Source organism: Rattus rattus, chromosome 7 (genome assembly GCF_011064425.1).
Source record: "Rattus rattus isolate New Zealand chromosome 7, Rrattus_CSIRO_v1, whole genome shotgun sequence".
In the NCBI taxonomy this organism is placed as follows: Eukaryota; Metazoa; Chordata; class Mammalia; order Rodentia; family Muridae; genus Rattus; species Rattus rattus.
In genome coordinates, this window is record NC_046160.1 from 63,009,875 (window position 1) to 63,028,217 (window position 18,343).

At 42.4% G+C, this 18,343-nt stretch overlaps 1 protein-coding gene across 1 annotated transcript in view; it reads left to right on the top strand.

Annotated features, from left to right (window-relative positions):
• The first annotated feature begins 398 nt into the window (after positions 1-398).
• Prkd1 (protein kinase D1) overlaps positions 399-18,343 on the top strand; it is a 297,821-nt gene continuing 279,876 nt past the window's right edge. The window contains exon 1 of the mRNA XM_032907704.1: positions 399-656. Within this exon, the coding sequence (XP_032763595.1) occupies positions 399-656 (258 nt within the window). The remainder of the gene's footprint in view (positions 657-18,343) is intronic.

Here is an 18,343-nt window from a genome sequence, read left to right on the forward strand (position 1 = left end):
TCCGCCGAGTGGGTTGGGGCGGCTGCTGCGCACAGGGGGCGGCTCCCCGCTGGGCTCCCGTTCCCCTCCTCGGCTCCGCGGCGCCGCCCTCGCCCCCCGCCCCCCCGCCAGCGCCGGCCGCGCCGACCGCCGCGGTCCCCGGAGCGGAGCGCGCGGCGGCGGCAGTAGCTGGGCGCCTCCCACGCGCTGCCGCGTGCCCGCCCGCTCGCCCGCCCGTCTGCCCGTCCACCGGCCCCGACTCCGCTCGGCCATCTTCGCCGCTCCCGCCCTCGCCAGCCCCGGCCGCGCGCCCTGTCCCCGCGCGCGGACTTTCCCCGAAAGTTTGGTGGTTGTTATCGGCCGCCGCAGGCAGCGGCGCCGCGCCCCACCTCCGCCAAACTTTGGGGCTCACTCGCGCCATGAGCGCCCCTCCGCTACTACGGCCGCCTAGCCCGCTGCTGCCCGCCGCGGCCGCCGTGGCCGCCGCCGCTGCCGCGCTGGTCCCGGGCTCCGGGCCCGCGCCCTTCCCAGCGCCTGGGGCCGCCCCGGCGGGGGGCATCTCGTTCCATCTGCAGATCGGCCTGAGCCGCGAGCCGGTGCTGCTCCTTCAGGACTCTTCTGGCGACTACAGCCTGGCGCATGTCCGGGAGATGGCTTGCTCCATCGTGGACCAGAAGGTAAGGTGCCCGGGTCCGCCAACTTTGCAGCCGGCCTCGCCCGCGCCGTACAGCCTGGCTGTGGCCGGGTTGCATGCTTTTACCCCAGGCACTGCTCTCCGGGCCGCGCAGTCCTCCCGGGACTGACCTCCAGCCCTTCTTCGCTGGCATGTCTGCCTTCTCACCTTTACCTCCCTTCCTCCGGTGACAGTTCAAGGAATCTTGCACTTTTCTCCTTGCGCTCCAGCATATTCTTGAGATTTCCTGGCTGTCCCGACTCCTTTCTCTGGACCAGAGCCTACCTGGTGTCAGATCCGCTTCCTAGCACCAGAGTTCCCTTGGGACAGCCCTGCGCTTTTTCAGCACCGCTCCCTTCCACTCCATCCTCTTCTTTCAGCTCTAATTGATGCTGCGGAGTTCCGGGTGTGACCTGGACGCCAGGGATTTCTCACCTGCCAATAGTGCTTTTAAGAAAGGGTGATTGATTAAGCCAGCTGTGAAAACAACTGAGCAGTTGGTGCACACTACCCAAGTCCTCCCTGGATTTAGTACCACCTCTGTTGGAGCTAAGAGACATTTTCCAACAATAAAACCTGAAATTTACAGCATTGTGGGCTTAAATTTCCATCCACTGATCTTGGGAGACTGGAGTAGTGAGAGGGTCTGTAGTTCCAAGAACATCCAGTGCTGGCTTTGCTCCTAAGTTTGAGGCGATGCGATTCTGGATAGCGGTCATCAAAGACTGGTTGGGGAAAGGCCCATAAAGCTGGGCTTGGCCACCCATCATTGTTTCCAATGATGAATTCCACTTTTGAAGTTAGGTTATCTCCACAGCCATCCAGAAGGGTGCTTCATGTAACGGGGAGGACCCTTGCATGTGCCACTCCTTCCCAGTGTGGACAGCCAGGGCTCTGGGGGAGGAGAGAGAGATAGAGGAGAGGGTTAAAGGTGCTGAATTTCAACCTTGGAGGGCTGACTGGCTACTTCTCACCTTTTAATGAATAGTCACCATCTTAAACTGTTTGGAACAAAGTGTCCTACACTTTTTGAGCACAGAGTTCTAGGGAATTGCTCCTGGGAAGCACTCACTAACCAGGAAGTGAAAATTCTAGAGGCCAGACTCAAGTAACAGTGAGTGCCTTGAAGTTTGGTTAATTAAAGGGAGTGATTTTTTTTCCCTTATGTAATTGAACTCTTTGTAGCTCCCTTGAAGTACTGAATTCGGTCCTCCCTCTTCCTGGAGATGGTGAACATGCAAGCATTCTAGGCTCTGACGGCCTCACTATATAGCTTTCAAATGTTTCTGTTATGAAATGGATCGATTGATTAGAAAGCACTGCCACACAGGCATACACAACACATGTAATAAAATCATTCACAAAGCCCATTCAGTTCCATAACAATTTAACAGGACGTTCTAAAGAAGATGGTATAGTGTTAGAATGTCCCAATGGGCTAGATTAATGAGGACAAACTTTGTTTTGACCTGCTTAAACTCTCTCTGTGTCTCTGCCTGCCCGCCCCCCTCTCTGTGTGTCTGTCTGTCTGTCTTTCTGTCCTTGAAGTTGTGAATGGTGAAATACGATTCAAGAGGTTTGGGTTAGGCTTTTGAAGAAGAGTGAATTTCACTTGACTCAGGGGGCTGCTATCCGGGGAGTGTTATCAGCTCCCCCAGAAGTGTAAGCAAGAGGACACACAGGGTGCAGCAGGCTGGAACTTCCTCAGTAGGAGATGTAGGGAAGGTTCACTTATGAGAAAAGTCTTGAGATGATTAGAAACTTACATTGTAAAAAACTCAGTAATCTTTTCAAAAGAGATAACCATACCGGGCGTATCTGAGATCCACATTAGCTTTGTGGAGGGTGTTTTAGAATGGCAAAAATGTAATGGCAGAAAGAAAACTGGAGTACAGTCAAGTGCTGTTTATATCTGAGCCAAGACTTGGGGAGAGCTGGAGGAATGCTGGAAAGAGAAGGGCGCCAGTCCTGCTGGCGCTTTCTAAGGGGGAATCCTTTCTTTATTGTGTTTATTTTGTAGCTTTTCACCAAAAGAAAAGTTTGAGAACTTTTCCTGGGATAACCATAGCCTTTTTTTAAATGGGTCTGGCAAGGTGAGAAATTTTGAAATGTGAATTTTATAATACATGATATTATAAGTAAAAGTACTAAGTTATGGGTCTAAACAGTGTGCCTCTTCAGTTATTCTCTCATCTATCGATGTAGATATCAATAACCTATTATCTGTATCTGTCTTCATCATCTATCATCTCTCCAGCTGTCTGTGTCAATCATGTAACTATCAATCACCTATCTGTTATCTCTCTACCTATGCACCATTTGTTTGTTATCTATGGATCTTCTGTGTCGATTTTTGGCATATGTTATTTGCCAAGACAGAATTCTTGTGCTGGGACAGCAGCAGCTTGCTATTATAGAGGTAAGGAAGTGGGAGGGGGCTTTTGTCCTTTGTCTCATGGTTTCTCTTATGCTTCATGAAGATAACAACTGTGAAGAAGAATGATGGGGGTGGGTGGGAAAGAGAGAGAGAGAGAGAGAGAGAGAGAGAGAGAGAGAGAGAGAGAGAGAGAGAGAGAGAGAGATCTATACATACAGGTTTTTAAGAAGAAGGTTCTCTTGATTTTTATAGTCCTTCTATTTATTGTTTCAGTATTAGGGGACTTTTTATCTTGTCTGTGCTCAAGAGCCCCTGAAAACTAACATGGACGCTTAGCTCGTTGGAAGTATCCATTGACAATTCAGTTGACTTCAGCAGTTTTGTTCAGGAGACCTTCTCTGTGGGATGAGCAGCTGAGGTGGACAGGGCTAAGTAAGAGAGCTGCTGTGCCAGAGAAACTTTGCTTGAAGTTACTATTTAGTAGAACTTAACAATGTAGTTTTTTCCTTAATTTGTAGGTTTAGAAAATAGCAGATGTGTGCTCATACTTGATGAAATTAGATGGTAATTCAACAGAAGTACTTTTAAGGGATTATATCCTAACCATTTTGTGAGTTATAAGTTAGTAATACTTTTTTAATCTGATAGTTTAGTAATCTGGGATGATCTCTTTCTTTGCATGGAAGAATGTATGAATACATAAAAGGTTATTAACTCTGCCCTTTTGGGAGATTGAGCTAAGGGCTAACTTACAATATTTATTTACTTTTACTTCACATGTGTGTAGCATTGGATGTTGGTTATAGGTGAGGATGTGTTCTTTAATCAGTATGCGTGACTTCGTTTTACTTTGAAATTCTTTAACTTTCTTCCATCAAAGGAATTTTGACTATGTAGGATGGGAGGGCATTACTGTGAAGCAATGGACAGTATCTCAGAGGATGATGCAGTTTTGATCTGTAGCAGGCTACCTACCCACATTGGCATGCATGCACACACAGGTGCACAGGTGCACTTGAAACACAGAGGGCATCCAGTGAGTAACATGTGACTTAATTATCCAACTTCCCTGTTCATTTGAGTTTTTTCTTACTAAAAAAGACAAGGCTTTCTCGTGAGCATGCTTACTTTGAGCAACACCGTCTGTGTGACACCTGGCCTAAACTTTACTCTTAACACTGAAATGAAAGAGTGAGCGTTTGAGAGGGACATAGCCACCAAAGTAGCAAGGCTGATGCCTTGGTTTCATAGTTGCATTACTGCGCTTGCCACTGTTTTAGTTTCTTAATTGTATATTGTTTTCCTAACAGTTGCTGTGTCCCCTTTAACCCTTACAGTTAATTTTAGCCACTCCACTATTACACAGATTGAGAGAGCTGAGAGTAATTAGCTAGTGGATCATCCCAGGGTGTGTAGGCAACAAAACTCTTTTAAACTAATGATACTCTTTGTGGATCTTTTTATTCAAGTTTTAATTTTGGACATAATAGATACCATTAATTTCTGATTTAATGATAAAGTGTAGACTTTGACATTTTACCGGGTGATTGTTAAATAACATAATAGAATGGATTTCAAATTTAAATTCATCTTCAAGTTTAGTAGCATAATTGGATCCCATCGGGGGTTACGTAGTATATTGTGACATAAATGCCCTTTACGGGTTAAATATCCTTTGTACAAATTTCTTGGGATCAGAAGAGTTTGCGACTTTTGATTCTTCTGGATGTTGTAGTATTTATAACATACATAAAAAGATATTTCTGAGGTTAGACTAATTCTTTAATACAGTTAATTCCTATTTTATTAATACTTTTGGAATTTCATGAAATCATCCTGACTGGTTGGTAGTGGCTCATAGGGAAAGGTGTGGAATTTTCCTCTTGTGACATCATGTTGGTGCTCAAAAAAGTTTCAGTTAGAAGATTTTGGATTAGGGATTCTCAACCTATGTACATGCCAATGTGTAATGTCTGCAGTGAATGTATGTATGTAATGTATGCAATGAATCAACACGTTTTTTGGAGCATGTATGAAGAACTGGTTGTCCAGGTACAGCTTCTAGGCACTGAGGTATGTTCTCATACTTTATAATGTGGAATCGTGAGACCTAAGGTTTCATTGCAATCTGTCTTAACACACAAAGCAGTCACTCTGCTTGGTATCTCTGTATTAGTACAGAGATGTGTCAACGTCTCTCTCAGGTGTAAACTGTCAGAAACCTCACAGGACAAAGGTTCGTTGAAATTCTGATGTGGACCACAGCAAGCCTTACAGATTGTAGTGGGAATAGTTGGACAGTTCCTGAATCAGTGCAGGCTATTAGATTCCTATCTTGGGCAGAGTGGTGGTGGCTGCATAGAATAGATTAGAAAATTACTCCAGTTTAAAACTTCCCCTGAAATTCCACAGCCAATGGGCAGGTTGCTGTCCAGTTTTGCTCAGTTTTATGTCAACTTGCCACAAAGTAGAGTCACTTAGGAAGAAGGACTTAGAATTGAGAAGAATGCTTCTATAAGATAGGGCTGTAGGCAAGCCTGTAGTGCATTGTCTTGATTAGTGATTTCTGCTCTAGGGCTTGGCCTATTGTGTATGCTGTCACCCCGGGGAAGGTGGTCCTGGCTGTGTAAGAAAGTAGGCTGAGCAAACCAGGAGGAGCAAACCAGCACGCAGCAGTCCTCCATGGCCTCTGCATCAGCTCCTACCTCCAGGTTCCTGCCCTGCTTGAGTTCTTGTCCTTACTTTCTTAGGCATGACTTGTGGTGTGGAAGTGTAAGCAGAAACAAACCCTTTCTCCCCAAGTTGCTTTTGGTCATAGCAAGTTTATCTAAGATGCTGGTCTTACCAAACTAATGCTGTAACTGTTAAGGAAGATTCCAAACTTTATTTTGCCAATCATTATTGCTTTCTCCCTAAGGTTATTACATATGAGATTTTTTTTTTTTTACCATTTTAGGCATGATTTTTGATGAACTTACTGGATAATATAAGTGTGTTTGTCTATGAATATATGGTTATAAGCTCTCTAATATTACTTTGTATGTGAAGGTAATATGTACAAAGTGTTAAAATCACTGCCTGGTACAAATGTGTACAGAAGAGTCTATTGTGAATCATCTGAAGTTCCCATTATATACTGTTATCGTGCTAGTAAAAGAAATGTGTAAGCAATGTCGCATTGTTAATAAGAATATGTCTGTGGGTTCCTTCTATATCATCATGTCTATCACTGGGCAGATATTAGAAGTTTCTGTGATTTGAATGAGCCTGTCAAGTCTTATCCTTTCAGAATCTCTCAAAAATGAATGTATTCTTCTGTGCATCCAACTCAAAATAAAACCAAACCAAACCAAACCAAACCAGACCAAACCAATAGACACAAAGCACCCACAGGAAATTATTACTGTAATCCATATAGCAAGCTGCGCTCAGATTGAATTCAAGGTAGATAAGATGCAGTCCAGCTAGAGTTGATATTGTGGTGTGTGTGTGTGTGTGTGTGTGTGTGTGTGTGTGTGTGTGTGTGTGTGTTTAATGTTTGTTTTAAATGTTTTGGGAATATCAGTCATCTTGGTTCATGTTAGCAATAAGCCTAAGTAGAAGTAGAACTGAGGTTTGCTGTAAAGGTACTTACTAACCATTTAATTCCACCAGTATTATTCTGTAGTGGAGTTCTGTAAATGGGCTTTTACTGAACCCTTTTAAAATGGTACAGAGTGTTGGCACAAAATAAAAAACAGGGGGTAATGTCTTTCATCGGTTAATGATAGGACGTGTAGACCAAGAAGACGATTGGCTTACTTATAGACAAAATACTTCTCATCTATAAAAATACATGAAAAATTTCCTAGAGATTTTTCTGACATTGGCAAGCAAGTAGTTTTGTATCATTAAAACCTAGTAGTGAAATGACCACTTGAAGTTACTTGATGACAGAAAACCCCACATCTTGCTGTTTCTTACTTGACTGGTCTCACATTAAAAAAAAATGACTAATTGAATTATGTATTGAATTATGTGCGACATTCCTAATTGTAGAATAATGTAATGTGAGTGGATAGAATGGTTAAAAATGATGTAAAAACGCCATTGCTTCAGAAGCAATTAAACCTGCCCAGATTTATAGTTTCCCTCTTTGAAGTTTCTCCTAAAGTTGCAAAAGGTTTTACTTGGTTGAAGCCAGACGGTTGACACAGCAGCTTAACACTGTTGGCAAATACACAGCTTAGATTTTAAAATACGCGATCATTTGGGAATTTGTTCGACTTATTTTGGTGAAAAGGGGGGGGCGTTCCTGGTACCCTGGCATCTGTTCTGAGTAAGGCACGGACTGATGAGGAATTTGCTGCTCGTGTTTAGGCACAGTTTCAAGAATTTCCGAGTGTTTCTCTCCTTGATTGTCAGCGGCCACTTTTCCATGTGTGTCATAAAATGGTTGGAAAGAATGAATGTGATAATGAAGATGTCTGGACGTGCCTGACAAATCGCATTTCTGATAATGCGAGGTTCTGCCAACAAGTGTTTTCTTGTTCATAAAGTAGTAGTTGAGTCTCTTCCTGACTTATTTTGGAAAAAAATGAAGTTTCATATACATGTACATACCATACATATACATACACATATATTACATGCACACATACACATATACATATATCCCTCACTGGTTTTATTAATTGGAAGGATAGTGACCGTATGAGTATTAAATCTTAAGACCACTGAAGCTTGCTTTAGTGCACAATTATCTCAAAGTTTATTTTGATCGTGTTTCTGAACCCACACTTGCTGAGTTCAAAGGGCAGCTCGTTTGGGTGATGTAAATACCTCACTGTCATCTTGGACTTCTTCAGCTTGTTTGGTAACACATGAATTCCACTTTGCAGTGGCTTTGCGAGACAGTATTGGCATTGCTCTTCACGATGCCCTCAGACAGTCAAAGCTGGGCTGGGGCAGGTGGGAAACAGGTATAAAGAGCCTTTAAAAAGATAGAAATAAGCAGTGCACATTAAATATCAAAGGCCTGAGAAATGAAACACCTTGGAGTTGCCATTTTTCATTCACCATGTATTGTAGTCTCTGAGCAGTCGATGACCAAGACCTAGGGTTCACTGATATTTTAAGACATTTATAGTTGTGTGTGTGTGTGTGTGTGTGTGTGTGTGTGTGGTGAGTGCTGTTGCATGCCAGCCACGAAGTGTACCTAGAGATCATAGTATAACCTCTACCGTCCATCTTCAAGAGACATAAGTTTCTTGTTAGTCACCATTATGCGTATCAGGCGAGCTGCCCATGAACTTCCGGGGATTCTCCATTGAAGCACTGGGATCAGAACTGCACGCCACCACATCTGGCTTTCTGTGGATTCAGGGAGTCTGAGCTGTGTTCTGCCTGATTGTACAGAAGCACTCTATTGACTGAGCCATCTTTCCTGTCCAGACGTTTAATGGCTTCTCAAGTAAAGTGCACACGTGGTGCTCACTTTTGCTGTCCTGTTTTTAGATGAACGTTTGATGCTTTGATGGATCTCCGTTTGGAGTTCCTTCCTAAGCTGAGTTCCCTGCAGTAGACGTGAGCCTATAGAATTTCCCTCCTCACCCAGCTTTGTTGAGGTATAATTGAGAAATAATAGTTGGACATCTAATAGTGTATGATGTTGTTTTGATATATTCATATATTAAATGATTGAACTAAGCTAACTAGCATGTCTGTGAACTCATATAGTTAACTTTTGGGTGATAAGAACACTTACCATCAACCCTCATCAATCTTCATACGTACTATAGTTGATAATAACCTGCACTTTCACTGTACCTTACATCATAATTTACTCATCCGATCAGTGGAAACTTGTTCTCTTTGGTTGCTTTCTCCTCATTCCCTCACAACCTCAGTTCTACCACTACTGTTCTACCGTGGCTTCCGTGAGTTCAGCTCTTTATGATTCTGCAGGCAAACGTGGAGATGCGGCTTTCGTTCCTGTGCGCCTGGCCCTTCTCACTTAGTTCGTGTCCTCCAGGTTCAGCCATATTGTTGCAGGTTGTATGATTTGATTATAAGGATGAACGGTATTCCCTGCACCCTCTCTTCCTTTCTCCTCTCCCCCTTCCTCCCATCCCCCCATGGTGAGACACAGTTTCTTCTTTTACATTTTACATTTTACAATCGTACCTATTCCAAGGAGGTCTGAGGCGCTATAGTCAGAGTTTACACTTCCCTGATAATTAGATAGTAAACATATTTTTTCACGTTCTCTTTTGCCTACATTTTAATTTTTAAAGGTTATTTTTTGTTGTTGTTGTTGTCGCTGAACTGTGCGAGTTCCTTCGGTGTTTGGATGTTAACCCTCCCTTAGTGTCTAATTCCTCCTTATTGGAATGACCCACTGGATCGTTATCTCTTTTCATGCTGTAGCTCCGTGTAATCTGCAGCACTTTCGGACTGTCCCTCAGTTCTATTTTTTCGGTGTCACGGATAACACGTTAGATACTTAACCTCTTTTCATCAGTATAGAGCCATACGATCCAGCTCAACGCTTTGTTGTTCCTTGGCGACATTTTTTAGTGTTGATGTTAAAAATGTAGGGAGGAATTGCTTGCTGTTGCAGTTGTAATACACAAGACCAGGTCATCCTAATCCTGTGGAAGTGCAGCCATTTCTGTTTCTTGTCTTTGTGTGGTTGTTACTTAGCTTTTAGCTTTTCCTTCCACACTTCAGGCTTCCAGTGCATAAAATAGGGCACAATCCCCCAAGGGCTATGAGCACTTGAAAAGAATGAATGAGGTGTGTCTGTAAGGCCTCTGATGCTTATTGAGAACTTAGTCAGACAATATATCATTCCTTTCTTTAAAAATCCCCATAGTTTAACTGGAAGAAGCACTCCAGTAGATTGGTTATGGCCATGGCCTGGTTTGTTTTTTTGTTTGTTTGTTTATTTATTTATTTATTTTTGCCTATTGGTGCTAAGCTCCTGTTGTGTTTTGTTATTTCTTTGGAGGGATGTGGCAATGTGTGCCACACCTGGACAGTGGAAACTCACTTCAGAAAAAAAAAATCATAGAAATAATAGATGATCAAGACTCAATTTAAGGAAAACCTTTTTAGTAGACATCTGGGTGTATTTCTATCATTTCCCCCCATTAAGTAAACAATTGTTACAGCAGTAATATGCCTTCTAGTTAGAAATCCTGGGAATACTTAGACATTAATATTGGAGAAGCTCTTTAATATAACACATGCAGGCTAATGCCCACGGAGGAGCCTGCTGCAAATAGAAGATTTTGCCAACTTATAAACACCTTAGGCTTTTGCATTCCACACACAGTCATCCTTAAATCTCTTCTAGGTCTGGATTCCAGGTCACATTCTGAACAATTTAGACTGAGACAGGACACTGCAAATTTGGCCACTTAAACACATGGGAAATTCGCACAGCAAGATTATTGCCAGAATCATTTCCTAAGTTCAACAATGTTAGTCTTTTCAAAGAGTTGTTGCCCTGGTTCTTTGTGCCTACTTGGCCAGTTTATGCTTTCCTTGATAAGAATGCAGGGGACTTAACGATAAACTGTGACTTAAGGGTGGTTGTGATTTTGTACTGCCCCTTGAGCTGTGCTCTTGGACACAGGGATGGGGCCATTGCTTGTCTTCTTTTGTTGTGGGTGTACTATTTGCAGTCAGTCTTTGTGAGTAAACATTAGCAGAAATTCTTAGCCATCCCAATGTTCAATGTCTGCCAGAATTGTCTGTCTTCACTGTTTTTGACAAGTCTGCTCACAGCAGTGCTTGCCCTCCTGTCATGTGGCTTCTCTAGCCAAGTTCTACTTTGTGCAACTTAGTGTTTCCTTGTAGCTGGACTTTTGGCTCCTGTATTGGGTTCTTTATTTTCTACCTCACTTCCAATCGTTATTCAACCCTTGCACAACCTCAACACTAGGTTGGAGAGAAAGAAGCTTAGAGGAAAAAAAAAAAGGGGGGGGTGTTTATCTTGCTAGCCTACTTCCTGCTGATTAGAGGTATTGAGTTCCTTGGGGCAAGGATATCTAATTTCTTCTACCCTGTCTCTTTGTGTATGACCAGTCAACAAACTCCAACAACAGCAACCAGCCATCCAATAAGCTCCTTCTATCGGGGCTCTAGCATTTATTTATCCTCTGAAGAGTCCCCAGAATTCCAGATGCAAATTATCTTCAGATGGCAAAATCACACCCCTCCCACAGCAGGAGATATAGCACAGTCAGCTGCTGTGGGGACTCTGAAGCAGCCCACATCTCACACCTGGGATTGAAACAGAAACATATTCATATAACATTTCTGTGTTTTCAAAGAAAACAAAATTCTCACTATATTTCCTAAGCAAGTTTATTGGCAAATCCTTTATCACATCAGTTTTACCACTTCAAATTTCTCCTGCGTTCTTGTGACATGAGCCAGACATGGTGACACACAAGGTGGAGGTATCCTGTAGTCTCCTTCAGGAGGTGGAGGCTGGAGGGTCAGAATTTCAAACTCATTTTCAGCTGCCTATAGATTCCATATTCTGTCAGCGTCAGAGACCCTGTGCAAAAGCCAGATCAGGAGCAACAACAGATTAGAATGTAATCTACTCCGAAGGTAATCAAAGCCATGTTTGAGGTGCTGTAAATAAAAAAAGCATATTCATATAGCAAATATCCAATTTGTTCAAGATAAAATATACATATCATTAAATTAGTTTGCTTTCCTATATTTTTAAATGATTCAAGTTGATCTTCATGTAATGTGTTTTTAAAATATTTACTTTTTATGTGTATAAGTGTGTGCCTCATTGTACATATATGTACCACAAGTATACAGGGGTCCACAGAGGTCAGAAAAAATCTCCAGGAACATACAGAGAGTTGTAAACATCTAAGTAGATATCAAGAACAGAACCTGGGTCCTCTTCAAAAACACCCAGTGCTTTCAATCACTGAAATGTGCATGGGATGCAAAAGCCTAAGGTGTTTATAAGTTGGCAAAATCTTCTATTTGCAGCAGGCTCCTCCGTGGGCTATAGCCTGTAATAATTTTGATTTCACTTAAAAATGTATTCAATCACTTTGATGTTGGTATACATTTCAGACTTTCTCATGAATTAAAATCCTTTCAATTCATCATTCAAAAAAAGTTTCATTCATTAGTTAAACTGTCAGTTTTGGATGTACCAAAAGTTAAACCCCTTTTCTAAGTAATTTAATCAGTCATATTAATGGTATAACAATAGGGCAGAATCTGAACTCTTTGTCTCAAATGGATGATCTAAACCAGAAAGACAAGTTCTAGTTCTAATTTGAGTCAAGTTCTGGATATTTTAACTGGTTGAACTAAGCAATCTACCAAAGCATAAATGTTTATTCAGTAAAATTTTTCTCAATGTCTTTTATCAATTAAATGTACCCCTGTCTGTAAATTATACAGATTATTGGCAATGGTAGGTTGGAAGAAGTGAAGAGCACTTGCTGCTTTTGGGGAGGACCCATGTTTTGTTTTTAGTACCCACATTAAGAACCTTAATATTGCCTGTGAGACTGCCCTACCTGGGGATCCATTTGCAGACACCAAAACCAGACACTATTGCTGATGCCAAGAAGAGCTTGGTGATAGGAGCCCAGTATAGCTGTCCCCAGAGACGCTCTGGACAAATACAGATGTAGACACATTCAGCCAAACCACAGATTGAGTGTGGGGACCCCAATGGAGGAGTTAGGGCAAGGACTGAAGTTGCTGAAGAGGTTTGCAACCCCATAGGAAGAACAAAAATATCAGCCAACCAGAATCCCCAGAGTTCCCAAGGACTAAACCACAAACCAAAGAGTAGAAATAGTGGGGACCCAGGGCTCCAGCTCTATATGTGGTAGAGGCATCAATGGGAAGGGAGCCCCTTGGTCCTGTGATGCCCCAGTGTAGGGGAATGCCAGGGAGGTGAGGTAGGAGTGGGAGTGTGGGAGGGGGAGCATCCTCATAGAAGCAGTGGGAGGGAGAATGGGAGAGGGGGGAACTTGGAAATTCATTACATTTGAAATGTAAATACATAAAATATCCAATAAAAAAGAAAAAAGAAATATAAATAAATAAAATAATCAAGAAAAAAAGAAAAAAGAAGAAAGGTTAAAACAAAGAGAAAAAAAATTATTGCCTGTAACTCCAGCCTAGGGAGGATTTGACATATTTGGCCCCTGAGACCATCCACACTTAGGTGAACTACCCCCTCCCCCAAAGCAATGAAAATTAGAATAAATATTTGACCTGGAGACATGGCTCAGAGTTTAAGAGCACTTCCTACTCTTCCAGAGGATCTAAGATTGCTCTAAAGTACTCACATCAAATTGCTCCTAACTGTTAGCTCCAGATCTAGGGAAGCTCTTCTTGCTTTACACATATGACATGTATTCACACATATGTGTATAAGTATAGCCACCCTTCATACTTAATAAGGATTGGCCTGGAGAAAACATGCCTACTGGTTCAATAGCACCAACATCATGGGAGTAACCACCTTCTTGAGTGGAGGCAAAGTTCAGATAATAAGAGCTTGTGGGATGCTCAGCCCCCAAGGTACCACACACCCTCTGAAGGCTCAGGCATCCTTGCAGAAGAGTGGGTAGAAAAGCCGGAAGAGCCCGCAGTGGGAGATGACTACAAGGAAACATCATTTTCTGGATACAGCAAAGTAGCTGCAAATATGAATTTATTTCAGTTTCAGCAGCATACACCAGACCTATGCAAACCCAAGCCAGGCCAAATTCTGTAAGAAGAGAGGAGTTGGGCACAGAATTTCATTCCATACCTTGAAACCATTGGAAGTTGTTAACATCTAGGAGAGGGAAAGACAGTTTTCCCCAGTAAGGTAGCCTTGGTAAATCAACCACTGTCCAGTTAAAGAGCACATACACAAGACGACTTGTGAAACAAATTGGCTTTGAGGGTTTTAAAAATAAGAATCAAGAATCTACACAAATGAGTTTGTAGGAGGCAGCAAAAACTAAAACAAAAAATAAAAAACAAAAACCAAACCAAACCAAACCAAACAACAACAACAACAACAACAACAACAACAACAACAACAAAAAACAGTCATAGGCTGAGTATGTGAGTCTTGGAGGGTAGTACCAAGAGTTCTTATTTTCACTAAAACTGACTGCATCCTTCTCAGAGGTACAGGATGTTATAATCATGATTGAGAGAGAGAGGTGGCCTATCATTGCTCTGGAACTCCTGGCACAAAATGCTGGAACTTGGAGATGCCTAAGTGACTGCCATCAAAAGCAGATGATTGGGGTAGGACAGGAGACTCCTCAATTTACAGTTAGGAAAGACCTGTCTCTTCTTACCAGTCTTCATAAATTCTGAGCTACAAAGGTGATTTTGGTGCTAGCTGCGTGGAAAAGATTCATCAGCATTCCTGCTTAGCTAACAGCTCTTCCGGATGGCCGGAAAAGTTCTAATGATCTAGAGATGGCTTAACCGATGTAGAACGTTAGCATCGTGAGACCAGGCGCGAAGATCACTTGACCATGAATGGTGGTTGGGGTGAAACCATGGCCAAAAGTAGGAGTAAGCTGGTGTGCTTCTCTAAAAGCATTTGAGTGTGTATGTATAAGTCTGAGCCCGTCCTCACGCACGTGTGTGTGTGTGTGTGTGTGTGTGTGTGTGTGTGTGTGTGTGTGTGTGTGTGTAGACCAGAAGTCATTCCTCAGGCACCGTCCCATCTTGGTTTCGTTTTATGTTCATCTGTTTGTTTGCTTGTTTGTTAACTTATTTACCTCCCGCCCCCTCTCCCCCATGTGTGTGCTTGATCTTGTGCATGTGCATGTTGTTGGTGATGGTGGTGGTGGTGGTGTATGTGGACGTGCATGCCTTATCATCCTTCTGGAGGTCAGAAGACAGTTTAGAGGAGTTGGCTCTCTTCTTGTATGCCCTGAGTTCTGAAGGTGAAATTGGCTGTCAGACTTGGCATGAAATACCATTACCTACAGAGCCATGTTGCTGGCCCATACTTCTCCTTTAGAGACCAGATCTCTCCATGGGACTTGGGGTTTCTAGAGTAGGCTCTCCTGGCTTTCCAATAAACTCTAGGGATCTGCCTGTTTCCACCTTCCTAGCACTGGGATCACACACTCCACAGTATCTGACCTTTTAATGTTATAGTTTTTAATGGCGAGAACTGATGCTCACATCAGTCAAGCTTTGATGACAACTTTTATTGAGTGACAGTTAACAGACCTGAGCCCATCACACTTAGCAAAGTATGGCTCTTAGAGGGATTTTGATAGTAGTGGCGCTGGAGGGCAGGGGAACAGAGTGCCTGCAAAGACTCTACTCTTCTGTGGATTTCGTCACCAGGATTAAGCAATGGAGGAACAGCAAATAGTTAGGGGAGGTCTAGAAAGTGTTGTTGTGTAATTTGCATCCCCTGTGTGAGCTCTGAGCATCCATGATGGCTGCCTGGGAGGGATTGAGGAAGAGCTTGTCTCTAGAGCATTGGGTCATAGTTGATAGTGTTCCAGGGCTGTCTCTGGAAAGTTCCACGGAGTGGCAGAGGACCTTGAGCTGGCAGCTTCTCTCATGGTATAATGGCCAGCATAGGAGAGCCTCCATGGATGAAACCTGTCTTTTGCCTGTTCCAGGCCAGAGCTCAGCTTTTTGATGTTTGTCATTTCCAGTTCTCAGAGCCAACCTCTATTCTGGTCATTTACCTCCATTTTACCAAAAGGCCAGAGAGGCTAAAACATTTACCTAAAATTGCATAGCTACTTTCTGGAATAACATAGCTTTGTATAGGGGTTATGGAATTAATTATCAGTTGTGTGTGTGTGTGTGTGTGTGTGTGTGTGTTTGTGTGTGTGTGTGTATGTGTTTGTGTGTGTGTGTGTGTGTGTGTATGTGTACACTCTGATTTTTCTATAACATTGGTTGAAGTTGACTTAAAAAGTATGTTAGCTTTAATAGTGTGGCTTGACAATTTATGTTAATTTCCATTATTTTTAGTCCAGGAAGCCTCTCTCATGTGGAATTCACATTCAAGTTAACAATCACCTAGAATCATAGTGACTTTGAAGGCAAATCCTACAGGGTTTCTGAGTGGGAAACACCTCCATCTCATACATTTGGAAATAATATTTGGTGTTAGGAGAATTAGAAATAGACTCTGGGTATCAGTGTTTTAGAGAGCTGCTTCGTTTACAGGTCCTTTACAACTCTGAGATGTCCTGCAATGTATTATATTTATTATACATATATTTGTCAAGAGTGCATTTGTTTTGTTTGTTTTGGTCTTAGGTGACCCATACACACAGACACACACAGACACACACACACACTCACACAGAACTGATTTGGAGTTTGCTGTTATTTTCAAATGACAATCACAACAAGAAAACAAAATCGCAGGATTGTTAATCCTCATCCTTCTTCAAAATGTCAGATGGTTGTCGATCTGAAGACACATTGTATGTGATAATTAAATTGTCGGATCAGAACTCTTCCTTCCAGTGATACAGGAGTGTTTTGGAGTAAGATTAGGGTCAGGCCGTATACTTCTCATTGTGGTTCAAGGCTAATGGAAGGGGAGCATCTGGGCTGCCAGTGTAAATCAGTGAAACGAATCATTCTTGAGAGGCGCACTGATTCTGAACGCGGTTTAAGAAAACAATGGAGGGTCCTGAAGGGGAAAGTGCCTTGGAGAAGGTGCACTGTAGATCCGCTCCTGCCTAGGCTCCTGCTTTGCAAGTGTGTGTTCTGCCATGCGTTTGTATTTGCTAGCTTGCTTTTGTCAACGCTGAGTGAACACCTCCTACATAAGCTTATTCTGGCCAGTGCACGCTTAGTCACAAGCCAAGTAGGAAGCTTCCTTCCACTAATAGTTTGCGTCATTCTGAGGCTTTACAAAACTCTAGCCACATTGTAGGTAGACATGATTAGACCTAAAGGACATCCAGACTTTATATGGATTCAGTTCTAAGCATTTCTGCCCTGAATGGCAGAGCATGCACAAAGGTGCAGGGACTATTGTCTCTTTTGGATTTGCTTGCCTCTGTGTGTGTATGGCACAGGCTGCAGCCTGTGGACACTAGAGGTGTCAGATCCCTCGGGTCTGGAAGCACAGGTAGTTGTGAAGTTTCTGATGTGGGTACTGGGGACCAAGCTTTGGTTCTCTCAAAGGATGGTAGGAACACTAAATACTGAGCCATCTCTTCATCCTGTGCTTGGGACTTTGAAAGTCTCTGTACAATGGATAGATTACTTGGAGAATTCTCAACTGTACTAGACTGGCTTTCTAGATGCTGAAAAGTCCAGGGCTGCTATGTAAGCCTTGTATTCAGATCTCCTATCCTTACGAATCAGTACTCTAAGTTAAATAGGGCAACATTTTCCCCTTCATATTCATGATGGGCTCTGTTTTTTTCTGTTGTCATCGGGCTCTTTTAGGTTGTATTCTTTTGCTCTCAAAATATATGGAGTTTGAAGTAAAAACATGGGAATCAAAAGCAAAACTCTGTTCACATGAGGCTGTTTTTGCCAAAGAATCTTTGTACACTTAAAACTTGCGGAATTTATTTAATTGAGAGAATCAGATTATTATAAAGATTAATTTTATATAACATTTGTGGAATAAGTTTAAAAAGCAAATACATATTAAAGTATTTCCTCTTTTTCCTTTTTGAAGAATACTGCCTTTTAGAAGAGTTATTACCAATTGTGTGTATGTGTTTGTCCATAAGTGTGTGTAGGCAAGTGCAGGTGCCTACAGAGTCCAGAGAAACTGGATTCCCTAGGAACCAGAATTACAGACCACGATGAGCCATTTGACATGATTGCTGGGAATTTAATTCAGGAATTTAGCCCTGGAAGGGGAGTGCATGCTTTGAACTGCTGAGCCATCTCTTTGGCCTAGAATATTGTCTTTGACCAAAAGTTGGGTCAGTCTCTGGATGACCTTTTCTTCAGACCCAGCTCCACTGTATTTCCTTCCATTAGTATTTTGTTCTCCCTTCTAAGAAGAATTGAAACACACACACACACACATTTTGGTCTTCCACCTTCTTGAGCTTCATATGGTCTGTGAATTGTTTCTTGGATATTCTGAGCTTTTGGCTAATATCCACTAATCAGTAAGCACATACCCTGTGTGTTGTTTGCTGACTAGGTTACCTCACTCAGGATGATATTTTCTAGTTCAGTCCATTTGCCTAAGATTGCCTAACAATGTAGTCATTGTTTTTAATAGTACTCCATTGTGTACCACATTTTCTGTATCCATTCCTCTGTTGAAGGACATTTGCGTTCTTTCCATCTTCTGG